This window comes from Pituophis catenifer, unplaced genomic scaffold (genome assembly GCF_029215685.1).
Source record: "Pituophis catenifer annectens isolate HBS135680 unplaced genomic scaffold, rPitCat1.0.hap2 SCAF_2, whole genome shotgun sequence".
Lineage (NCBI taxonomy): Eukaryota > Metazoa > Chordata > Lepidosauria > Squamata > Colubridae > Pituophis > Pituophis catenifer.
The window spans coordinates 27,057,254-27,083,545 of NW_027256882.1; the positions used below are offsets into that span (position 1 = coordinate 27,057,254).

At 41.8% G+C, this 26,292-nt stretch overlaps 1 protein-coding gene and 1 pseudogene across 1 annotated transcript; one reads left to right on the forward strand and one right to left on the reverse strand.

Moving 5' to 3' along the window:
- Positions 1–9,919: 9,919 nt before the first annotated feature.
- LOC139311925 (zinc finger protein 84-like) lies at positions 9,920–11,275 on the reverse strand. Its single transcript, XM_070936450.1, has 2 exons — positions 10,657–11,275; positions 9,920–10,572 (listed from the first exon to the last, which is right to left on the reverse strand). Exons 1-2 carry the CDS (start codon positions 11,273–11,275, stop codon positions 9,920–9,922), a joined length of 1,272 nt encoding a protein of 423 aa, XP_070792551.1.
- Positions 11,276–19,050: 7,775 nt separating this feature from the next.
- On the forward strand, positions 19,051–20,761 carry LOC139310028 (zinc finger protein ZFP2-like; annotated as a pseudogene).
- The last annotated feature ends 5,531 nt before the right edge of the window (positions 20,762–26,292 follow it).

The window sequence follows — 26,292 nt, forward strand, 5'->3', positions numbered from 1 at the left end:
TAGCCCCCTGCGCCTCCGGTACCACCTCCAATATTGTGTCTTTGCCCCCTTCCTCCATCTCTGGCACTCCCGTTGCTGAACCCTCTGCCATCCCCACCGGCTCACAGCTGTTCCGAACAAGACAGCGCTGACTTTCTCTCGGCTTGCTCACCGGTCCTGGGTACTTGGAATAACCACACCACAACCACAAAGCCTGAATGCTGAATGGTGGTTTATTTCGGCTCCAGATCAGCTGCTGTCAATGCTGAGTGCAATGAAACATACATAATGTTTAAATAACCCACAGCACCCCGTCGGCCAATCGGCATTACTTCCGGGGTTGTAGACCAGCTGCTCCAATGCTCATGATGTCATCGCTCGTTCCTTACGATGGCGAAGAGCTGGAGTCCTTCCGCAAACACACCTTGCCCAGCCGCAGCATGCCTGACCGCCTATTCCAGGTTCACCGCTCACCCCCACCACCGGTGTGTGCTTCCCCCACCCACCAGATACCATCTACTAGTTCCCGTAGATGGTATCTGGTGTTTCAGATAGCGCTCATTCCTATTCCCCAAGGTGTCGAGCTGGAGTGAGTCTCAACAGTGGTATTCGAGCAGCCCCGATTTCCTAATTATCTTTATTCTCATTTCAATTTCTTATTCAATTATTATTTATTTTTATGTCATCATTTGTGTACATTTTTATAATATCTCATTTTTTCCCTTTTATTCCCCCCCCTTCCCTTTCTCCTTTTACTTGACATCATCTGGGTATCTATTTTTCTAATTGTTTTCTCCCATCTATTCTCTATCTATTTTATCTCTATGTCCTTATTCATGTTTCTTGTCTAAGCAATCATAAAATTTATCCCATATCTTGAAATACATCGACTCCTCTTTATCTTTTATTCTCAATGTTAATTTATTCATTTATGCACATTCTAAAATTTTCTTTATAATTTCTTCTTCCAACGGGATTTTATCTGCTTTCCAATTTTGTGCAAATACAATTCTAGCCGCTGTTATTATATGAATTGTTAGGATATGGTTTGAGCCTAACAAGTTGTCCAGGCAATATATGTGTTCTGTGACTTTAATATGAATATGTATTGTGTGACTTTAAAGTTTTACTGCTTATTCATTGTAATGCTGAGTCATGCTGTAATTAGATAATCACTGGTTGTAAACGTATTTAAGAAAGGTACTGTAACGTATTCAATTGATAATATGCTACCATAGTGTGAGGAGTTGCTACCATTGTGCTATCATCGTTGGATGGATCTGCTACCATCGTGGTTTGTGAACCAGAGTGAGTTTGTTATTCTAAACCAACTGTTGTTTGGTAAGAAGATATATGTAACTTAGGACCGATTTAACTGGCAAAGACTTGGATTGATTTAGAGACTATGAGATTGTTTTTTCAAAAGTACTTTCAAAAGTAAACTTTTGATAAACCAGTTTGCACATCTCTTATTCATTGCTCTCAACAACGTTTCTCTGTGCTCTACACTCTGCTGGTTGGTAACACAACAACAATATCCTTAACATGAATAATCAAATATGTATCTTCTTTACTATAATTCTTGGATAAAATTCCCAATAAGAATATCTCTGGTTTTAACTCTATATGTTGCTGCAACATTCCCTCTAACCATGTTTGTATTTTCACCCAATATTGTTTTGCTTCTTTACACAACCACCACATATGATAGTATGATCCTGGTGACATTTCCAACACTTGGCTGATTTATCTTTAAACATCTTAGCTAATCTTTCTGGTGGCATATGCCATCTACAAAACATATTATACAGGGTTTTTTTACAGGCTGTTGCCATTGTTAATTTATAATTTATTTCCCAAAGTTGTTGCCATTTATCCAATTCTATGGTGTATCCAAAATTCTTTGCCCATAAAGACAAAATGTCTTTATATCTAACAATATTCCCCATGTTCACAATATTTGGGTATGTCACCGCTTCTATTGTAGAAAGCCACATTGGAATATTCAAATAATGTTTTTCTTTCACTCTCTCCCACACTGATAGCGAACCATTTCTTACATAACGTCTTTGGAAATATCCATGTATCCTTTGTTTCCCGTACCATAAAAAGACATGCCAACCCAGTTTTAAATCATGACCCTCCAATGTCAATAGCCTTGTATTCCCTAATAAAATCCATTCTTTAATCCATGTTAACGCTGCCGCTTGATAATACAATTCCCAATTCGGAAGGCCAAACCCACCTCTAATTCTTGCATCTTGTAGCATTTTTATGTATCATTTGTAAGTTGAGGACTAGCTGTATCACATGACTACATCACTTAGGCAATTTCAGCAATCCTTGCTGCTGTCATTAAGCAAGGACTTCATTGCAACTCCCTGCTGGCTTCTAATAAGCAAAGTCAACAAGTAAGTCTCAGGAAGTCACAAGTCCGACCTAGAGCAATTGGCAAAAAGGCTGGCAAGTAGATAAGTGGCTATTGTTCTGCAAGCATGGCAGAGCCGGAGTGATTGCTGCCAGCTGTAGGAGTGTCCACCAGCGTCTTCTGTGGTACCACCAGCACATGGCTAGGCAGGTACATGTGCAATATGGAGTGAGGGCAGAGCAGAGGGCAGATATCCCACCCCCAGTCCTTTTCTCTAGACTAGCCAAACCCAAATCCTGCAACCATTCTTCATCCATATGTTTTAGTCTCCACAGGCCTTTAATCATCTTAGTTGCTCTTCTTTGCACTTTTTCCAAAGTCTCAACATCTTTTTTGTAATGTGGTGACCAAAACTGGATGCAGTATTGCAGGTGTGGCCTTAATTAGGCTTTATAAAGTGGTACTAATACTTCATTTGATTTTGACTCTATGCGTCTTTATATACCACCAAGGATTGCATTAGCTTTTTTGGCTGCTGCCACACACTGCTGGCTTATATTAGGGTACTAAATAAGCAATCAACATAAATCATAACATACAAACAATAAAGTTCTAGTCATAAGATGTTAAGGGAATAGATGATAGGAAAGATGAGAAGGATAATAATAATACAGACTTCTATATGATTTGACATCCGAGGGCATAAGAGAGTGTTGTGGGAATGAATTGTTTAGCAGAGTGATGGCATGAGGGAAAATACTCTCCTCGTGTCTAGTTGTTTTGTCGTATGAACGGACTGCCATATGTTGGATTGCAATCAGGTGGTTCAGGGGATTCTGGGATGGTTGGAACTTTGAGGACTGATCATAAATCCCCCTCATTCAGTGCCACCAGGGGTCATTAACTAAGCACTACCTCTCTGTGCTGCCTATTCTAAATTATCCTAAATTTAGGCACTACTTTCATCCACTATTAACAAAATATCAATTATACTTGTGGAAAATTTGAATGTAACTTTCTCGGTTGATTATACTGTCAAAACAGACAAAACAATTTTAAAGACTAAAGCAGAAAAAAGAAAACTAACCCTGCATTCTTTTTTTAAAAAATCATATTACGGTCTACCCCCACCCACCCCAAATCAGGCAATGAAAAGTAACCCTGGGAGGACGTAACAAGTTGGAAAGTTGAAAAAGGCTCTTTTGTATATGCTTAAATATAAGCTATTCAGACATTTTGGAAGTTGAAAAAATGTATCTATGGTTAATTCCAAATGTTAAAGGTGAACATGGTTCCTGTAGTCTGCAATTTTTCCTCTGGAATATCCATGAACAGGAATTTTTAGCTTTAGCCATTAATTCCTATACATTATCTCGTAGTCCTTTTTTGATGAAATGCTGATGACACACCCTTGGAAAATAAGTAATGAGGATCAATGCTAATCTGGCTAATCTTTTGAGTCACCTATTTATACCATTAAAAAAAACCATTAAAATTAAAAAAACAAAAGTTGGGATATTTTGGACATGTGATGCGACACCCAGAAAAATATGGCACACTTCATTTAATCCTTAATATTGAAGGTAAATGAGCTCCAGGCAGAAGAAGAACATCATGGCTTCAAAATCTAAGGGAGTGGTTTGGACAAAATTCAGCAGCACTTTTTCGTGCGGCTATTGATAAAAATAGGATCGCCAACATGATCGCCAACGGCTTATGACGGATATGGCACAAGAACATTTATATCATGTCAAATGTTTCAAAAACTTCCCGTCCTTGTAATGGTAGTGAGAGTAGTTTGAAGCCATTTTTAAAAATGTACCTCTCCTTTCTGCAAGTCAGACAAGAAGAAAGAGCTGGAAAATGCCAGAATCAGTAAAGTTCTGAAAGGGAAACAATAATAAGGATATAATAAATAATACTAGAATATGATATACTGGTATACTAGATTCTGTAACCATTAGGTTCCTGTAATACAGTGGTCCCCAACCTTTTTATCGCCGTGGACCAATCAGCCTTTGATAATTTTACCGTGGCCCGCTGAGCGCGCGCAGGGGTGGGGGCTTTGGGCCACACGTGCGTACCTGCGCGGGGCTCTCTTCCCTGGAGCCTTTGCGCACGGCCCAGGAGCTTTTGCGCACGGCCCAGGAGCTTTTGCGCACGGCCCAGGAGCCTTTGCGCTGCAGCGTTCATGTCCCCCGGCCGCTGCGCGGCCCGGTGCCAGGTACTCCACGGCCCGGCACCGGTCCGCGGACCGGGGGTTGGGGACCACTGCTGTAATACATATATGCCTTTGTATTTGTATCATACATATTATTCCTTTCTATTTGTATCTCCTGTTACAAACATATTGTTATTAGGCCTCTGTAATGTACTGTATCTGGTATTTGACAAATGTATGTCCCTGCCATTTGACCTGAACTCATATCAATCTATCTAAAAGCATGGTACGTATCTCAGTTGAAACTACAGCCATCAACAAAGGGATAATTTACACCTCAGCCCTAATTTATGTTTGATCTGGATAAACTCCTGCTTTCCAGAGCCAGGGGGCCAATTGAATAAACAAAGAAATGCTCAAGGATGACTAATTGGGAAATTTCTATTCCCCCTTGCAGGGCAACAAGGAATACACAAACCTAAATTAGGAGGCCAGAATTGGGTACTAAGCTGACGTCTCTGAGGGTATAAAAGGATGCCATACCTTTCCCAAGGTGTGGCTATTTCCTCGCATGCATTGTATCTGTATGTTCTGGATATAGTTCCAGCCAGTATTTTGTTTTTGGCCATAAATAAAATCTGCTTTTTTGCAAGCCTCATCTTGAGTCTCTCTCTTTGGCATTCTGGTGACTCAAGTGTGTTTTGGGACCTTACATTTCTGGCGCCCGAAGTGGGACTTGAAGGCAAAGTTTCTTCAAGGTGGCCGCATTCAGCTTCCCACAAACTGAGCCGCTTTGAGGCTTGGTGACCTTCATTAAAGGTAGACGGAAGAAACCAGCTTGGACGAGTACCGAAGTCAAGAGCACTCCTGGAAAAATTTATCCAGTGACTTTGATCTGGTCATTTGCTGGCAGGCTCCAATTCTGCCTGCCCTGAATGCCTAACAAAGAGGCTTGCACTGTGGGGGGTTATGGAACTCAGCTCTTCTGGGCGAGTAGAATTTTTTTTTTCTCTTGGGAAGGGGAGTGTTGCTTTGTGAGTGTGTGAATGAGACGAGGGAAATTCCTCAGAGGTATGCCCTCGAAGTGATGTGCGGAGATCCAATCTGCATTTCTGATTATCCGAGAGGACATCAGCCAGAGACGATCGCTTTGAAAGGAGTGTGACTGTTGGAATAAGAATCTGTAGTGCAGGAGAGGGCTCTGACCAAACTTTGGACCCGCAGGGGAGGTCTGGGAAATCTCTTAGGGAAAAAGAGAGGGTTTGGTTAGGCTTCGCACCGACGGAAAGGTGTGGGAAATCTCCTCAGGAAGAAAGAGAGTCTAGTCAGGCTTCGAGCTGACAGAAAGGAATCCCCTGGGGAAAATGGGCAACCATGCTGGTAGCCTGTTTGGAACAAATAACCTAGTAACAAGAATTGGGCCATGTTCTCCATTTGGCTATGTTAGCCCACTGGAACACGTTACAAACAAGTTGTGAAAAAACAAAACAAAAAGAGTATAAAAAAAATGAATGAAAAAATGTAGCAGTAAAAGTTATCTGTAAAAAGAAAAGTGGAGTTTAAACTTGCTCATGAGAGCCCTGGCTAAATGCAAACGATGTGTGAACATAGGTCTCTATACCTCTTATACATCTTGTTCTTTAAAATGTGCCAGCGATTGCTGGGCGATCCAAGTTAGAATGAGAACACACAGAACACCCCCAGGGCAGAGGCACGTAGTAACAATCTAGTGCCTAAAGAGAGATCTATGGGTGGCAAAGAAATATTACAGTGTTATAAAGATCTTGATAATTTACCATTTTCGAAAGAGCCAGAGAAGTCTGACAGAACTAAGAATAAAGAAGAAATTGTTTATTGTTCTTCCCACCTGGGCTTTAGCAGGTAATAAAAAAAAATGTAAAACCTGCCTAAATGGGAAGACTCATATAATTTGACTTGATCAATTTGGTGTGATTTCTGTTACAAAATTCCTGGATATGCATCTATAATAATAGCATGTAGAATTGATTGTGATATGTCTGGCCAGCCTGCAAATTAAGTAAACATCTCGGCTTGGAGCTGTGGGAAACGCAAAGTAGTTAGGGCCCACAATCATATTTATGATTTAAACTGCTCTCTGAGTTTTCCCACTGCTTTAAGAATAAGCTATAGGTTGCCCAAGGAAATAAAATTAAAACAAAAAACAACCTCCACAGGTCTGGAAATGTTTGATGGTATGTGTGTGTATGTGTATGTATGTTATCATTTCCAAACCTGCAGGAAGGATGAGACCCTCTAACAACAGTACACAAAAAGTTATTTAGAAAATGGAGCTCATTGGCTTGTGAAAAAGCTCCCTGAAATAATTATGATTGGTTTGCATGGAGGAAGCATTAAATGAAATTTTTGTATGTGAAATTGGTTTATACAAAAAGTCTGATTGCAGTACAAATGTGAATGTGTGTATGTGAGATGTCCCGAAGCTCATAAGGAGTGATAAGGCGAAGTGATCCTGAGACCTGTGAATGCCTGTGTGTTGAGGATGTGAGAGATAAATTTGTGGAAAATGTCTGTGAGTTGTTGAGGCTAGAGAGAAATGCAGAGGGTTGTTTTGTTGAAAGGATGCTGAGAGGCAAAAGGAGGTGAGAATTCTATGTAGTTTAAACATTTTTTCTCCCTGTATTTCCCCTCCTGAAAGAGCTGGAAAATGCCAGAATTAGTAAAGTTCATTATTAGCATAGTAAAAATAAAAAAAGGAGAGACCTTATGGATAAGGAAGTGCACCCCTCATAATAATACTAATTTTAAAAAAACCTTGAATTCTATCTAGGGATACTTGAAAAATGCCACAAAGAGTGGCTGGACTGGTGTAGAATTGAAATTGAAATTTTAAATTTACATTGAGGAGGGAAGGGAAGCTGAGGAAGACAGATCGGTCGTAGAGATACAGAATGCACAAGAAGAACAATGGTAGTTTGTTAGAAACTGCTATATGTGTGGAGACCTTGCAACTAAGCGAGAGTTGACAAAAGATGTTTATGTTACCTTTTTATTATTAAATTTATTGATTAATAAATTTATTCGCTGCCCATCTCACAGTTTGAGGCAAGTCTGAGCATCTTGCCTTACCCAACTGTTCATAGCAATACTGACACTCCCCTTTTTTTTTCTTGTCAAAAGTCTTGTTCTTACACAATGCGTTTTTTAAAATGAAACATTTTCCATTGTACATTTTTCCCCTCATATCACCAACTCAAAGGGGGATGCAACATGTACGTCAGCAATATGGTGCTGGTGTCACCCAGCAGCCATCAAAGGGTAACAAGCAGGCATTTCCAAGAAGAGGAGATCACAGCAGGAGTTGCTAATAAACATGGAGATCTTGTGATTAAAGCCACGATCCCTTTTCTCCTCAACTCAGTATTCCTACAGCTCTTCTCCACCAGGTTCATCTGCAAGGCAGAATAGCTTTTCATTTGAAATGTTACATTGCTTTTTTTCACTGGGCCTCGGGCCTACTCCCTACAAGCCCATCACCTATTTCACAGGTAAATTTTCAAGATCTCATGGAAGCAGCCATCATTTTCAGTTGAACCCACAATTCCTTAAGGTGGTCTGCACAGTGTTAAGGTAGCGAAACAGAGCAGTTTCTCCCTCTCCTGCATGACAATGACCCAGAAGCAGCCGCCATTTTGGTCCTGAGGCAGTCGTGGCAAAATGGCAGCCACTTCCACAAATCCACCTCAGGGCCCAGCGATGAATCCCAGGCACAATGAAAATAATGGCTGCTTCCATGAAATAGTCATACAGCTGAGAGATTTCCGTCCTACCCTCCTTCCCCAATATAAGGTTCAGATGTCTTCAAAGGATAAAGAGGAGGACGCTATGAGGTCTGGTAGGGTTGGACTTCGACCTAAGGATTACAGGGACCCTGTTTTAGGAAGGAGAGGGCTGGAGAGATTCTGTGAGGGACGGAGATGCCTGGGGAGACCTAAGAGATGGGTTACGGGAGGCCTTTGGAAGGAAAGCCTAAGTCTGCAATTAAGCAAAGCAGTCTTGTTTAACAGCTGCTGCAAGGTGTAATCGTAATTGGAAGGCCCCATGACAGAATGGCCTAAGGCCTGCAGGGAGCCAGTGGGAGTGGGAAAAGGCCTAGGGGGTTACTCTGTGGGGAGTCCTGGGGGTGGGGCTTCCCCCGAACCGGAGCAAACCGGTAGCATTTCACCCCTGCCTTGGGGGAACCAAGGGTGGGAACCAGAGCAATAGGTGTCTTGGGAGGAGTGTGGGAGGGTGGAGGAGGCCTAGGGATGCCTGAGGGGAAGCGGGCAAGCCTGGGCCTGGGCTAAGCCTCCGAGAGTTTCCCCGAACACTGAGGTAGCCAGTGTCCTATTTAGCATCTTGCACATTCATTTAATAATAATAATAATAATAATAATAATAATAATAATAATAATAATAATAATAATAATTTTATTTCTATACCGCCCTTCTCCCGAAGGACTCAGGGCGGTGTACGGCCTATTTAAAAACACAAGACAAAACAACGATTAAAATTTAAAATGATTAAATAGCTGCATAACAGACAGCATGGGATGGGGTTAGTTAACCAAAGCACTGTCGCCATTGCTAAATGAATCCATAATAGTTAGTTCTCATCACAGTTGTATCTCGAGGATTACTTGTATGCTGGCTGGGAAATTGTGAGGTTCAAAATCTGGAGTTCACCAACATAGAAGGCTGAAACTCCACATGTCGGAATTCCATAATCAAAACACAAAAAACACTACCCAAAGGCCTGTTTGCAGAAATTCCACGACTTCTGCAAATGCAAACATCCAGAAAGTACTGCTGATAATCAGAAACAGGTAGTTAGTCTTTATCAAACTAATATTTTCCATTTTTCTCTCTCCACCTACAGGTCTAATCCTGAGATCTCTTGACTAAAAAGAATCAGGCCAAAATTTAAATAATCAATTTCTCATTTATACTCCGAATGGGAGATCAGAAATGAATTTCAAGCTTTCTCTAAACTGTTCAATAGTTCCCTCATGTGCATTTTCTTGTGAGCAATCAGAGATGATTTACGCCTAAAGCATTGTTCACAAGATGGACATTGGAAAGGTTTCTCTCCTGTGTGTAAAGGTTAGACGAAATACTGAAATCTTTCCCACAATCCGGACACTCGTATGGTTTTCTTCTGTGTGAGTCCTCTGGTGTATCACCAGGTAGGAATTGACACAGAAACTTTTCCCACAATCATGACATTAAAAGGGTTTCTCTCCTGTGTGAGTCCTCTGGTGTATCAGCAGGCTGGAATTATCACTGAAACCTTTCTCACAATCAGGACATTCAAAGGGTTTCTTTCCTATGTGAGTCCTCTGGTGTATCACCAGGTGGGAATTCTGAGTGAAGCTTTTCCCACATTCAGGACATTAAAAGGGCTTCTCTCCTGTGTGAGTTCTCTGGTGTATCAGCAGGCGGGAATTGACACTGAAACCTTTCCCACAATGAGGACATTCAAAGGGTTTCTCTCCTGTGTGAGTCCTCTGGTGTATCAGCAGGCTGGAATTATCACTGAAACCTTTCTCACAATCAGGACATTCAAAGGGTTTCTCTCCTGTGTGAGTCCTCTGGTGTATCACCAGGTGGGAATTCTGATTGAAACCTTTCCCACACTCAGGACATTCAAAGGGTTTCTCTCCTGTGTGAGTCCTCTGGTGTTTCAACAGGTTGGAATTCTGAGTGAATTTTTTCCCACATTCAGGACATTCAAAGGGCTTCTCTCCTGTGTGAGTTCTCTGGTGTATCAGCAGGCGGGAATTGACACTGAAACGTTTCCCACAATCAGGACATTCAAAGGGTTTCTCTCCTGTGTGAGTTCTCTGGTGTATCAGCAGGCTGGAATTATCACTGAAACCTTTCTCACAATCAGGACATTCAAAGGGTTTCTCTCCTGTGTGAGTCCTCTGGTGTATCACCAGGTGGGAATTCTGACTGAAACCTTTCCCACACTCAGGACATTCAAAGGGTTTCTCTCCCGTGTGAGTCCTCTGGTGTATCAACAGGTTGGAATTCTGACTAAAACGTTTCCCACAATGAGGACATTCAAACTGTTTCTCTCCTGTGTGAGTCCTCTGGTGTATCACCAGGTTAGGACGGTAACTGAAATTTTTCCCACAGTCTGGACACTCATATGGTTTCTCTCCTGTGTGAGTACTCTGGTGTGTCAGCAGGCTGGAATTTTGACTGAAGCTTTTCCCACATTCAGGACATTCAAAGGGTTTCTCTCCTGTGTGAGTCCTCTGGTGGTTCACCAGGTGGGAATTCTGACTGAAACTTTTCCCACAATCAGGACATTCAAAGGGTTTCTCTCCTGTGTGAGTCCTCTGGTGGTTCACCAGGTGGGAATTCTGACTGAAACATTTCCCACAATCAGGACATTCAAAGGGTTTCTCTCCTGTGTGAGTCCTCTGGTGGTTCACCAGGTGGGAATTCTGACTGAAACTTTTCCCACAATCAGGACATTCAAAGGGTTTCTCTCCTGTGTGAGTCCTCTGGTGGTTCACCAGGTGGGAATTCTGACTGAAACTTTTCCCACACTCAGGACATTCAAAGGGTTTCTCTCCTGTGTGAGTCCTCTGGTGTTTCACCAGGTGGGAATTTGCTGTGAAACGTTTCCCACAATCTGGACACTTATATGGTTTCTCCCTGGTGTGAGTCCTCTGATGTATCACAAAGTTGCCATGCTTGCAAAAGCATTTACCACATTGGGAGCAGTTGTAGGGCATCTCTACTATGAGGATCCTTCTATGAATTGCAAGGGAGCTATTCTGACTAAAGTTTTGCCACATTCAGAGTATTTATAAGGCTTTTGTTCAGTGTGGATCCTCTTGTGATTTGAACTCTTTACTTTTCCGACAATAGGCACATCTATGGAGCTTTTCCATCACTGACATTCTTGAGGAGGTCAAAAATATGTGTGATTCATTATTTTGTTGGTGCCTGCATTACTGGCTGCCATATGTGACTATACAATTGACATTTTCTTCCCCATTGGCTTCCAGATATTTCCCTCTTTTTCTGAACGGAAAAATGATCTCCTTTGACCTTTTCAAGTAAGATATTCTTAAATTCTATAAAATCTACTTTTTCCAGCTGCAAATCTTTTCATGATTTTCTCTTTTCTGTCTCTTACCTGCTGATGAAGTAGATGAATTCTGCAGCTTTCTGAAGGAAATAGAACATATTTTTATTTCTGCTTCAATTTACTTTGCTTTTCAGTGTTCCTTGTTATTCTCAGTTGTCCAGTGTGCTTATGTTGGCATCATCTTTGTCTTTAAGAGTCAAAAGAAAGTGTAAGTTTTATTGTTTATGAAAGGGTTGCAGAAGTTGTGAAAAAAAGAAGTACAGGTAATCCTTTAGGTACGACAGGCCATTCAACGAATTTCTGAAGTTACAACACTCCCCCAAATGCTAAATATGAATCTGCTCCAAAGTTGAATTTTTGCAGCGCCTCCCATCCCGAGGTCCTTGACTCCTTCACTGCAGAGATCCTGCAGCATACCCACCCACCTATTTTTTTTTAAATCTGATTTATATGCCGCCCTTCTCCGGACACTCAGGGCGGCTTACAATGTGTTAAGCAATAGCCTTCATACTTTTGTATATTTATAGAAAGTCAGCTTATTGCCCCCACAAACTGGGTCCTCATTTTACCTACCTTAGAAAGGATGGAAGGCTGAGTCAACCTTGAGCCTGGTGAGATTCGAACTTACAGTAATTGCAGACAGCTGGTGTTAATCACAATGCTTTTAGTCTGCTGAGCCACCAGGCCCTGGCAAGATGGAATTTCCCTCCCATCTTGCCCAGTCAGTCCTCACAATCCCCAGACCCCAGTATGTTGGCCTGCTTTGCAATATACTATGCATTCCTCCCCAACCCCACTCCCCATCACCATTCACTTACGAAATGGGCCATGTGGCATCATCAAGAAGAAGAAATATAAACTCTTTTCTTTCCATGGCAATCCTTTCACTCCAGCCAGCATAAATCGTTAGTGATTTACCCTGGCTGAGGAGGAAAGGATTGCCATGGAAGCAAAAGAGATGAGATTTCTTCTTTGCTCTACCAGCACAACACTAATGTATAGTTAGTGCTAGCGGGGCTAAGAAGAAATCATGCCTATTTTGCTTCTGTTGTAATCCTTTTCTTTCCAGTCAGCATAAACTACTATGATTTCTTCTTAGCTACACCGGCACTAGTTTTATGCTGGTGAAGAGATCTAAGAAGATTTTGTCGCCGTTTACACTGGCTGGGGAGGAAAGGATTGTCATTGAAACAAGAGATCAGATGTCTTCTTTGCTCTATCAGTGCTAGCTTTACACTAGTCTTATGCTGGTAGAGCAAAGAAGAAATCCCATCTCTTTTGTTTCCATGCCAATGATTCCAAGCTCAACAGCAAATCTACAGCAGAATGGCTGAAAAAGAAAAGAATCAAGGTTTGCAATAGCAAAGTCCAGACTTCACCCCAATTGAAATGCTGTGGTGGGACCTCTCGAGAGGTGGGCATAAACAAATGCCCACAAACCTCAATGAACTGAAACAATGTTGTAAAGAAGAGTGGGCCAAAATTCCTCTGCAACAATGCAAGAGACCGTTTTTGGTCATACAGAAAACAATTCCTTGAAGTTCCTGCTGCTAAAGGTGGCTCTATAAGATATTGAATCATAAGGTGTTAGTTTTCACACGTGGCTCCTCCATTTTGGCTTTCCTTTTGTAAAATACATGGTGACCAGTGGTGGGTTGCTACCGGTTCGGCCCGGTTCGGCTGAGCCAGTAGTAGCTTGACAGGAGGCTCTGCCCACCCGCACGGACATCATCAAATATGCTCTGTGCATGCGCAGAAGTGGTACGTGTGCACGAACCGTTAGCAAAGGTAAGTGAAACCCACCACTGATGGTTACGTGATGTAATATGTCATGTGTTGTTGTTCATCTGAAGTTGTATTTACCTACTTTTAAGAGTGTAAAGACCAGATGATTTTTACTATGTCCTGATACATAAAACCATACAACTCAAAGAGGGTGTACTTTGTTTTTCACATGACTGAATATCTGGAAGCACTAGGGATAGATTATCCAACTGCAAAGAGAATTACATTTACACCTACAAATGTATATATGTGAAAAATCCATGTTTTCAGCCTGAAAAATGTCCCAAAATGGTTACAATTAAACCTTCTGAGCTAAATTTAGAGATGTGGGGGCTTTAACTGATGAAATGATGCCTAAAGCCTCTGCAAAATTTGAAACACCAGTTATACCGATGGAAGTCCTCAGCTCCAAATAAGAAAATACTTTCCTCCTGTCCACAATTCCTCTGGTGATATCCCCTTTCAAGGAGTCCTCACATTTGGGACTGGGATCTGTGTCACTAAGCAGTCTAAAGTCACTAAAGCAAGATGTCACATAATTACCAACTTACATCTGTTCCTCTGGAGTTGTTAAGCAAACCACTGTGGGTTGTTAAAGGCAATTTCACATGACTGTCACTTGCAATTTCTTGCCATCCTCACTGACTTTGCCTATGAGAAACAAGCTGGGAAGGTCAAAAATGGGGATCATGATGGTGGGATGTTGTGACCATCATAAATGTGCATCGGTTGGCAGCATCCAAACCAAATAGCCCAACTTGCTTCTGGCCTCTCCTCCAACTTGCCCTCAACTCACCTTCCAGCTGATGCTTCAACTTTTAGAAGAGCACAAAAGCCGCTCTGCAAGCCACCTTCCACCTGTGAGGGATCCGATACAGGAAGTTCCTCTGGGCTTCTCTTCTTCCTCATTCCTTTCTAGCAATACAGTACTTGATGGTTTTAACTCCTTTAAGGATCAACCACAGATGCAGCTACTGTATTGACGGCTTTGTAGGCGCAGAAGTGACCGCCATCTCCCGACAGGAGGCGAAAAAACACGCTTGTCCCGTCTCTGCCTAAGGCGTTTGCAAGATGTTGTCACCGATTATATGCTATCAAGTCGTTTTAGACTCCCAGCAACCTATCTTTGCAACAGAGCCAAGTAAAAGAGTGAACTGTGAAGCTACTTAAGCTTCTGAAGATGAGCTACATGCTGAGCCCTAAATGTTCATGAAGTTCTTACAGAATTACAGAGTAAGAGTTGGAAGGGACCAACTCTCCAAGCAGGAGAACCTATATCATCCCAGTCAAATGGCTCTCCAGTCTCCTCTTAAAAGCCTCCACTGATGGAACAACCACAGGTTGAGAGGCAATTTGTTCCACTGATTAATTGTTCTCACTGACAATTTCTTCTTAATTGTAGGCTGGAATTTTTTAAAAAATAATTCTCTCTGTTGCTTTTAGTCCTACTTTCAGGCACTTTGGGGAATAGGTCGACCCCCTTTTCTGCGTCAGCCCTCAACTATTGAAAGACTGCTATCATGTCATCCTTAGCCGTTCTCTGCATTAAATTACACATACCCAGTTCCTGCACCTGCTCATCGGATATTTTAGCCTCCGGTCCCCTCTATCTTTCTTGCTCTTTTCTGTGCACGATGTCTCAAAATCTTTTTTATATCACGGTGACTGAAACTGGATGCAATATTGCAAATGTGATCTTACTAAGGTTTTATAAAGTGATACTAATACTTCACGTGATCTTGATTCTATCCCTCTGTTAATGCAGCCCACCACTGCCTTGGCTCTATTGACAGCTGCCACACACTGCTGGCTCACATTTAAGTGATTGTCCACTAAGATTCCAAGATCCCTCTTGCAATTACTGCTATTGAGAATATTGCTCTTCTATAGCTGTGCAGATGGTAGACACAGAACTTTGACAAGACCAAGTCTGTGATTTACAGATAGTCCTCATTTTACAACTAGCCTTTTAGCAACCATTCAAAAAACAATTTATGACCCAGATTTGAACTTCTGAGGAATGGGGGGGAGGGGCTCCACCCAGGGTCACATGACATTTTGGGTGCTTGGCAACCAGCCTGCAGTTTTGGCCTTTCATAGCATCCTGCAGTCACATGACCATGATTTACATTTTTGCCAGAAACCCATGCTTATATCCCTAGTGAACAATGGGTTTGCTTAATGATTGTAGCATTCACTTAACAACTGCCGTGTTTGAATGAAATTGAATCAACTGGGTAGGGAATCTATGAGTCACCAGAAAAAGGGGTATGCAGAAGTAAACTCAAGTGCCCCACTGACCACTCAGTAACAGTAACAAATTGGAAGGGACCTTGGAGGTCATCTAGTCCAACCCCCTGCTTACACAGGAGACCTATACTAGGGATTTGAACCACCGAACTGCCGACCTTTCTAATCGACAAGCTCAGTGTCTTAGCCACTGAGCCACCTAGTCAGGCTGTTTGTTTTACAATTGTTGCATGCGCTTAACAACTGCCACCAAATAGGTTGTAGAATTGGGCACATTGTGTGGTGACCCATTAATGACCATCATGACTGTAATTGCAGGCTAAATTACAGTTGTAAATCAAGGATTTCCTGCATTTCCAATGTTAGTTTAATCCAGGTCATTGAAAAGCTACCCAGGTGTTAAGATCTTAACAGTGTATCTGGAAAGGAACTAAGCTAATACAGGCAGTCCTCCACTTACAAGTTCATTTACTGACTGTTCAAAGTTACGCTAACACTGAAAAAAGTGACTTATGACCATTTTTCACACTTACAATCTTGGTAGCATCCCTATGAACAGTGATCAAAATCCAGATGCTTGGCAACTGGTTCATACTTATGACCATTGCTGTGTCCCAAGGTCAGGTGATCCCCTTTTTGCAACCATTTGAAAAGCAAAATCAATGGGGAAGCCAGATTCACTTAACAACCATAGTACTAAATTATCAACTGCAATGATTCACTGTAGGAAGGAAGGACATAAGATGGGGTATAACTCACTTAACAAATGTCTCACTTAACAATGCAACTTTTGGGCTCAATTGTGGTCGTAAGTCAAGGACTACCTGAAATTTTGACTGGTGGAAAAAGACTGTGTTTTCCTACAGCAAGAGTCTCTTCTGACACACCTGACAAGGTTTGGGGATTGTGCATTTGCACATAAACCAAGGATTATTGCGCATCGCAACAACTGATTTTGTCAGTTGGAAAGCTGTCAGCCTGGGTTTGAAACCCGAGCACCACATGACAGGTTGAGCTCCCGTTACTTGCTCCAGCTCTTGTCCACCTAGGAATTCAAAAGCTTGCAAATGTGAGTAGGGTCAACCACTATGATATCTTGTTAGCGCCAGCAGCATAAAACTAGCACCGGCGGAGCTAAGAAGAAATCATAATAGTTTATGCTGGCTGGGGCGAAAGTATTGCCATGGAAACAAAAGAGATTGGATTTCTTCTTCTTGATTGTGCCACGTGGCCCACCGAGGGAATGGCCTTCTCTACTCTGACTTCCTGAGCTCATCAAAATGTAAGTAAACCAGTTTAGGACCAGTTTTGGACACTTTTTTGGGTTTACAGTTATAACAAACGTTAACTAAAGTTAATTCCTAGGAGAACTTGTTCCAAAATGGAATCGTGATTGCAAATACATTTTTTGTTACATGTTGCTTTAAATCTGGGCTGTAAAATGAATTCTGCATAAGGAAGCGGGGTTGGTTGGGAGATCATTTTACAATCATGTTGGTAAAACTTTCCAAGAAGCTGAACGGGTTAAAAGCACAAAGTTCAGCAGCTAGAGTAGATCAAGTAATGTAGACTCCTCTTACTGAATTCCTTTTCCTGTAGCTCCTTTGGATAAAACTTTTAGTTTGGTGTTGCCGTTTTTTAATTTTGCTGGGCGAATCTCAACAGTTCGGAAAGGGTAAATTTAATTTGAAACCTTTCAGAAAATGATCAGATCAGAAAATAAGAAATCCAGGAAGGGGGAGGGGGGGAGGTTAAAGGGAAATTATCCTTGAGTAAATAATTTCTTTTTTAAAAAAACTGCACCTATTTAACGCTCTCCTGGTAAAGGAGAGGATACAACGGTTGGTCTTTGCAGAGCTCTCTCTTCCTATAGAAAATTGAACCTCCATGTTCAAGCATAGCACACAGCTCCGCAATCCAGGTGCGGGGAAAGGCATAAAAGGACGGCGCGGAGGCGTCACGGGTGGGGAGAACAAAATGACAAAAAGAGCATCGGGGCAATTGAGTTGCAAGCGGCGTCTCTTTCTTCCATGAATCGTGACACGATCCCGCGGAGAGTCGAAAGGGGCGGGGCACAATCTTAAATCTGAAGATGGGGGTAACATTTTTGAACTTGCATTGGGAATGGGTGCTGTAAAACTCTTATATGGGGAGGTGGTTAGAGGTTAAGTTACGTGCAACTGCATTACTGAAACTATTAATTGAAAGGGGAAAAAGGAAAAGTTGCAGACTGGAAAGGACCTGGGAAATGTAAGCTTTGCAGAAGAGGAAATCAAAAAATGCTTGATCAGTGTAAATTATGCTGACTGTTGAAATCTCCACATCTTTACATTGCTAAGAATATAGAATCATAGGGCTGGAAGGGGCCTTGAAGGTCTTCTAGTCTAACTCCCTGCCTGAGGCAGGGAACCTTATGCCATCTGTCAAATGGTTGTCTAATCTATTTTTGAAAATCTAGTGATGGAACACCCACAACTCTCAAGAGGCAAGATATTCCATTGATTAATTCTTCTCACCATCAGAAAATTTCTCCTTCTAGGGTGGATCTCTCTTTGACAAGCTTCCACCCATTACTTCTTGTCCTACCGTCTGGTGCCCTAGAGAACAAGTCAATCCTCTCTTTGTGACAGATCCTCAAGTGTATTGGAAGAGGAGTTATCACGTCTCCCTTAACCCTTCTCTTTGAGTCTAGGATACCCCATGCTCTGCCTCCTGCCCCTTGGTTTCCCCAAAGCCATGTGGGCCTTCTCCATACTCTACCCCATTACCATTTGCTGACTTACATTTTGATGAGCTCAGGAAGTCAAGTAGAGAAGGCCATTCTCTCGGTAGGCCGTGTGGCACAATCAAGAAGAAGAAATCCAATCTCTTTTGTTTCCATGGCAATACTTTCGCCCCAGCCAGCATAAACTATTATGATTTCTTCTTAGCTCCACCGGTGCTAGTTTTATGCTGCTGGAGCTAAGAAGATATCATAGTGGTTGACCCTGGCTGTGGAGGGGAGAGGACTGGCATGGAAACAAAAGTGATGGGGTTTCTTCTTTGCTCTAGCAGCAAAAGACTAGAGTAAACCTAGCGCTGATAGCGAGAAGAAGAAATCCGATCTCTTTTGTTTCCATGGCAATATTCTCCTCCCCAGCCAGGGTAAACCACTATGATCTCTTTTTAGCGCTGCCACCATAAAATTAGTGCTGGTGGAACTAAGAAGAAATCGTAGGAGCTTATGCTGGCTGGAAAGGAAAGGATTGCAATGGAAGCAAAATAGACATGATTTCTCCTTAGCGCCACCAGTGCTAGCTGTATGCTAGTCTTACACTGGTTGAGCTAAGAAGAAATCTCATAAACAAGCATCTAATAAACAAGATTCTTCGATGTGCTGAGATGGACAGGTTAACGTATATCTTTAAAAGATAAGAAAGACTCAGTATATAATAGAAGTTGGGACAGATGCTTTGTCTGGCTTAAAAGAAGGTTAAACCTAGGAGAAGGGTGATAAGATTGTCTAATTAGATTATCTAGATATTTACTAGGCTGTATAACTCTTTATACTTTTGATAAAAATAGGTCAATTGTTTTGTAGATAGTTAAAAGAACTTGAGTGCACTGAAATGTTTGGCTAGGCTGATATTAGTATTAATTGGAGAGTGAACTTAACTCTCGGTTAGTCATGTTTGTTGTCTCCTTTTAATTTTGTGTTTATGTGTTTCTATATTTCACTTCTTATATTGTTTTCTAACCATTATTGTGTGTTAATTTTACTGTAAATATTTAATAAAGATATTTTTATTAAAAAAAAAGATACCATAGTGGTTGACCCTGGCTGGGTGGGGAAAGGACTGGCATGGAAACAAAATAGATCGTAAGTCTTATTCTTGATTCTGCCACGTAGCTCAGTTGACTTCTTGAGCTCGTCAAAAATTAAGTAAGTGAATGAAGAAGGGGAGTGGGGTTGGGGAGCAATACCTAGAAGCAAAGATATTGACAAAGCAGGCCAATGTACTGTGGTCTGGGGCCTCTGAGGACTGACCGGGCAAGATGTTTGGGAAATAGGTGGGAGGGTATGCTGCAGCCTCTCTGCAGCTGGTTGATGGACCATTGGGGGGAGGGGCTGCAAAATTTCAACTTTGAAACAGATTCGTATTTAGCATTGGGTGTGTGGTTGTAGTAACTTTGAACTTTTGTTGAATGGCCTGTTTTACCTCAAGGATTACCTGTACTACTTTTTTTCACATCTTCTGCAACCTTTTTATAAACAACAAAACTCACACTTTCATTTGAATCTTACAGACAAAGATGCCAATATAACAACACTGGACAACTGAGAATAACAAGCAACATTGAAAAGCAAAGCAAATTGAAGCAGAAATAAAAAAAAATATTTTCCATTTCCTTCAGAAAGCCTATTGTGGGAAAAGTACAGAGTTCAAATCACAAGAGGATCCACACTGGAGATCAGCCATATAAATCCTCTGAATGTGGGAAAAGCTTCAGTCAAAATTCCAGCCTGCTGACACACCAGAGTACTCACACAGGAGAGAAACCATATGAGTGTCCAGACTGTGGGAAAAATTTCAGTTACCGTCCTAACCTGGTGATACACCAGAGGACTCACACAGGAGAGAAACAGTTTGAATGTCCTCATTGTGGGAAACGTTTTAGTCAGAATTCCAACCTGTTGATACACCAGAGGACTCACACGGGAGAGAAACCCTTTGAATGTCCTGAGTGTGGGAAAGGTTTCAGTCAGAATTCCCACCTGGTGATACACCAGAGGACTCACACAGGAGAGAAACCCTTTGAATGTCCTCATTGTGGGAAAGGTTTCAGTGTCAATTCCAGCCTGCTGATACACCAGAGAACTCACACAGGAGAGAAGCCCTTTTAATGTCCTGAATGTGGGAAAAGCTTCACTCAGAATTCCCACCTGGTGATACACCAGAGGACTCACATAGGAAAGAAACACTTTGAATGTCCTGATTGTGAGAAAGGTTTCAGTGATAATTCCAGCCTGCTGATACACCAGAGGACTCACACAGGAGAGAAACCCTTTTAATGTCATGATTGTGGGAAAAGTTTCTGTGTCAATTCCTAAGACTAACTACCTGTTTCTGATTATCAGCAGTACTTTCTGGATGTTTGCATTTGCAGAAGTCGTGGAATTTCTGCAAACAGGCCTTTGGGTGGTGTTGTTTGTATTTTGATTATGGAATTATGGATTATGGATTATGGATTATGACATGTGGAGTTTCAGCCTTCTATGTTGGTGAACTCCAGATTTTGAACCTCACAATTTTCCAGCCAGCATACAAGTAATCCTTGAGATACAACTGTAACGAGAACTAACTATTATGGATGCATTTAGCAATGGCGACAGTGCTTTGGTTAACTAATCTCATCCCATGCTGTCTGTTATGCAGCTATTAAATGAATGTGCAAGTTGCTAAATAGGACACTGGTTACCTCAGTGTTCGGGAAAACTCTTGGAGGCTTAGCCCAGGCCCAGGTTTGCTCCCTTCCCCCCAGGCATCCCTAGGCCTCCTCCACCCCACCCCACCCCCACCAAGACACCTATTGCTGTGGTTCCCAACCCTTGGTTCCCCCAAGGCAGGGGTGAAATGCTACCGGTTTGCTCCGGTTTGGGGGAAGCCTTCCCCCCCCAGCCCTTCCCACAGAGTATCCCCCAGGCTTTTTCCCACTCCCACTGGTTCCCTGCAGGCCTTAGGCCATTCTGTCACGGGGCCTTCCAATTACGATTACACCTTGCAGCAGCTGTTTAACGAGACTGCTTTGCTTAATTGCAAACTTAGGCTTTCCTTCCAAAGGCTTCCCGTAACCCATCTCTTAGGTCTCCCCAGGTATCTCCATCCCTCACAGAGTCTCCCCAGGCCTCTTTCATAAAACAGGGTCCCTGTAGTCCTTAGGTCGAATTCCAACCCTACCTTGCCTCATAGCATCCTCCTCTTTATCTTTTGAAGACATCTGAACCTTATATTGGGGAAGGAGGGTAGGATGCAAATCTCTCGGCTGTATGACTATTTCATGGAAGCAGCCGTTATTTTCACTGTGCCTGGGATTCATCGCTGGGCCCTGAGGTGGACTTCTGGAAGTGGCTGCCATTTTGCCACGACTGCCTCAGGGCCAACATTGCGTCCGCTTCTGGGTCATTGTCATGCAGGAGAGGGAGATGTGCAATGGAAAATGTTTCATTTTAAAAAACGCATTGTGTAAGAACAATACTTTTTTTTTTGCCAAATCATTTTTTATTTTAAAACAAAAATAAAAGAAAAATAGAATATACAAATATCATTTATTCAATCAAGTACAGATAGTACATCGGTCGGTTTGCATCTCTAGTGCCCTCTCCTCTCTTCACAATATCACTACGTATCCAAAACTTATTCTTATGTAAAATATATCAGTTGTATCATCATTTAAAGTATTTCAGCATTTACTTATATATCACCATTTTTTATTATCTACCCAATGATAAAATAAATCCCATATTAAATAATATTGTTTTTCTTCCTGCTCTCTTAATTCTAATGTCAGTTTACTCATTTCGGCACAGTCCAACATTTTCCTAATGATTTCTTATCTGGAGGTATCATTTCTACTTTCCAATTTTTAGCAAATACAATTCTAGCTGCTGTTAGAAGATTCACAATTAAATACTGCAGTTCTTTGTTATATATTTCTGTTATATATTAGTATTATTATGAGGGGTGCACTTCCTTATCCATAAGGTCTCTCCTTTTTTTATTTTTACTATGCTAATAATGAACTTTACTGATTCTGGCATTTTCCAGCTCTTTCTTCCTGTCTGACTTGCATGAAGGAGGGATACAGTGTTAAAAATGGCTTCAAACTACTCTCACTACCATTACAAGGATGGGAAGTTTTTGAAACATTTAATATGATATAAATCTTCTTCTTCTTGTGCCATATCCGTCATAAGCCATTGGCGATCATGTTGGGGATCCTCTTTTTATCAATAGCCGCACGAAAAAGTGCTGCTGAATTTTGTCCAAACCATTCCCTTAGATTTTGAAGCCATGATGTTCTTCTTCTGCCTGGAGCTCATTTGCCTTCAATCTTTCCCTGGAGGATTAAATGAAGTGTGCCATATTTTTCTGGGTGTCGCATCACATGTGCAAAATATCCCAACTTTCATTTTTTAATTTTAATGGTTTTTTTAATGGTATAAATAGGTGCCTCAAAAGATTAGTCAGATTAACATTGATCCTTTGATAACATTTCATCAAAAAAGGACTACAGGGTAATGTATAGGAATTAATGGCTAAAACTAAAATTTCATGTTCATGGATATTCCAGAGGAAAAATTGCAGACTACAGGAACCATGCTCACTTTTAACATTTGGAATTAACCACAGATACATTTTCTCAACTTCCAAAATGTCTGAATAGCTTATATTTACATCTCCACCCCAGACCACCCCAATGATGCCCTTGAAGTGATGTCCTGGTGCCTGGAGGCCGTGCGGGTCTGGATGGGGAGGAACAGGCTCCGACTCAATCCCTCCAAGACTGAGTGGCTGTGGTTGCCGGCGTCCCGATATAGCCAGCTGGTGCCATCGCTGGCTATTGGGGGCGAGACATTGGCCCCCACGGAGAGGGCGCGTAACTTGGGTGTCCTCCTGGATGCATGGCTGTCTTTAGAAGAGCATATGACGGCCGTGGCCAGGGGGGCTTTCTATCAGGTCCACCTGATACGCCAGTTGCGCCCCTTTCTGGATCGGGACTCCTTATGCACGGTCACTCATGCCCTCGTCACTTCCCGCCTGGACTACTGCAATGCTCTCTACATGGGGCTCCCCTTGAGGAGCACCTGGAGGCTCCAACTGGTGCAGAATGCAGCCGTGCGGGTACTTATGGGGGCAACATGGCGCACCCACGTAACACCTCTCCTGCGCGAGCTGCATTGGCTTCCGGTGGTCTTCCGGGTGCGCTTCAAGGTATTGGTTCTCATCTTCAAAGCGCTCCATGGTTTAGGGCCCGGTTATTTACGAGACCACCTTCTGCCATCGATAACCTCCCACCGGCCAATACGCTCCCACAGAGAGGGTCTCCTCAGGGTGCCGTCGGTCAGGCAATGTCGGCTGGCGACCCCCCCGGGGTAGAGCCTTCTCTGTGGGGGCACCCGCCCTCTGGAATGAGCTACCCCCAGGGATACGACTGATCCCGGACCTCTGGGCCTTTCGCCGGGCTCTGAAGACTTTTTTATTTCACAAGCCGGGCTGGCTTAAAATTTTTTAATTGGTGAATTTTATGGGTAAGGGGTTTTAAATTGGGGGAAGCCAACATAGATTTAATTTTGTTTTAAAGTATTTTAATGTTTATACTGTATGTTTTTGGCTGTTCACCGCCTCGAGTCCTTCGGGAGAGGGGGCGGTATAAAAATTTAATAAATAAATAAATAAAAATAAATATTTAAGCAAATACAAAAGAGCCTTTTCCAACTTTCCAACTTGTTACTTCCTCCCAGGGTTACTTTCCATTACCTGATTTGGGGTAGGTGGGGGGAGACAGTAATATGATTTTTTTTAAAAAGAATACAAGGTTAGTTTTCTTTTTTCTGCTTTAGCCTTTAAAATTGCTTTGTCTGTTTTAACAGTATAATCAATTGTGAAAGTTATTTTCAAATTTCCCACAACTATGATTGATATTTTGTTAACAGTGGGAGAAAGTAGTGCCTAAATTTAGGATAACTTAGAATAGGCAGCACAGAGAAGTAGTGGTAATTATATAGTTGAGTACTACCTGTATTGCACTTTACTAAAGATAAAGGTTTCCCCTGTTCAGTCATTTCTGACTCTGGGGGATGATGCTCATCTCTGTTTTTTAGCCAAGGGAGCCAACGTTGTCTGAAGATGCTTCTGTGGCCTTGTGGCCAATATGACTATATGCTTTTGTGCATGGAATACTACCTTCCCACCAAAGTGGTACCTATTTATCTACTCGCATTTGCAAACTTTTGAACTCTTCAAAAGATGGACAGGAGCTGGAGCAAGTAACAGGAGCTCAACCTGTCATGTGGTGCTCGGGTTTCAAACCCAGGCTGTCAGCTTTCCAACTGACAAATTGAGTTGTTTTGCTGCACAACAATCCTTGGTTTATGTGCAAATGCATAATCCCCAAACCTTGTCAGGTGTGTCAGAAGAGACTCTTGCTGTAGGAAAACACAGTCTTTTTCCACCAGTCAAAAGAACTAGAGAGTCAAGGGATTGAGATAGATTGGTATACAAGATTGCAAATACAATCAAGATATGAAGCAGATCCTAGACAATATGGCTTTAACTTGGGGAAATCAGAACTGGATGAAATATTGACAGGAACAGATGAGAAAATGATTAAGAAATTATATAATTATTTATTGCGTATTAGACTAGAAGATGAAGAAATAAAAGAAACAATGATAGCATGGGCAAAGAATTTTGGATACACCATAGAATTGGATAAATGGCAACAACTTTGGGAAAAAAAATATAAATTAACAATGGCAACAGCCTATAAAAAAACCTGTATAAGATGTTTTATAGACGGCATATGCCACCAGAAAGGTTAGCTAAGATGTTTAAAGATAAATCAGCCAAGTGTTGGAAATGTCACCAGTTGCCGGGATCATATTATCGTATGTGGTGGTTGTGTAAAGAAGCAAAACAATATTGGGTGAAAATACAAACATGGTTAGAGGGAATGTTGCAGCAACATATAGAGTTAAAACCAGAGATATTCTTATTGGGAATTTTACCCGAGAATTATAGTAAAGAAGATACATATTTGATTATTCATATAATAACAGCGACTAGAATTGTATTTGCACAAAATTGGAAAGCAGATAAAATCCCGTTGGAAGAAGAAATTATAAAGAAAATTTTAGAATGTGCAGAAATGAATAGATTAACATTGAGAATAAAAGATAAAGAGGAGTCGATGTATTTCAAGACATGGGATAAATTTTATGATTGGTTAGACAAGAAACATGAATAAGGACATAGAGATAAAATAGCTAGAGAATAGATGGGAGAAAAGAATTAGAAAAATAGATACCCAGATGATGTCAAGTAAAAGGAGAAAGGGGAGGGGGGGTAATAGAGAAAAAATGAGATATTATAAAAATGTACGCAAATGATGACATAAAAATAAATAATAATTGAATAAGAAATTGAAATGAGAATAAAGATAATTAGGAAATTGGGGCTGCTCAAATACCACTGTCGAGACTCACTCCGGCTCGACACCTCGGGGAATAGGAATGAGCGCTATCTGAAACACCAGATACCATCTACGGGAGCTAGTAGATGGTATCTGGTGGGTGGGGGGAGCACACAGCGGTAGTGGGGGTGAGCGGCGAACCTAGAATAGGTGGTCGGGCACACTGCGTCCGGGCAAGGTGTGTTTGTGCAAGGACTCCAGCTCTTCGCCATCGTAAGCAACGAGCGATGACGTCACGAGCATCGGAGCAGCTGGTCTACAACCCCGGAAGTAATGCCGATTGGCCGACGGGGTGCTGTGGGTTATTTAAACATTATGTATGTTTCATTGTACTCGGCATTGACTGCAGCTGACCTGGAGCCGAAATAAACCACCATTCAGCATTCAAGC

Excerpts from the sequence above, each read along its gene's own strand:
- LOC139311925 (XM_070936450.1), bottom strand. The coding sequence starts at position 11,275 with ATGCCCTACAACTGCTCCCAATGTGGTAAATGCTTTTGCAAGCATGGC. Across the intron at positions 10,573-10,656 it reads GTGTCCAGACTGTGGGAAAA|GTTTTAGTCAGAATTCCAAC; the intron begins ATTTCAGTTACC and ends ATTGTGGGAAAC.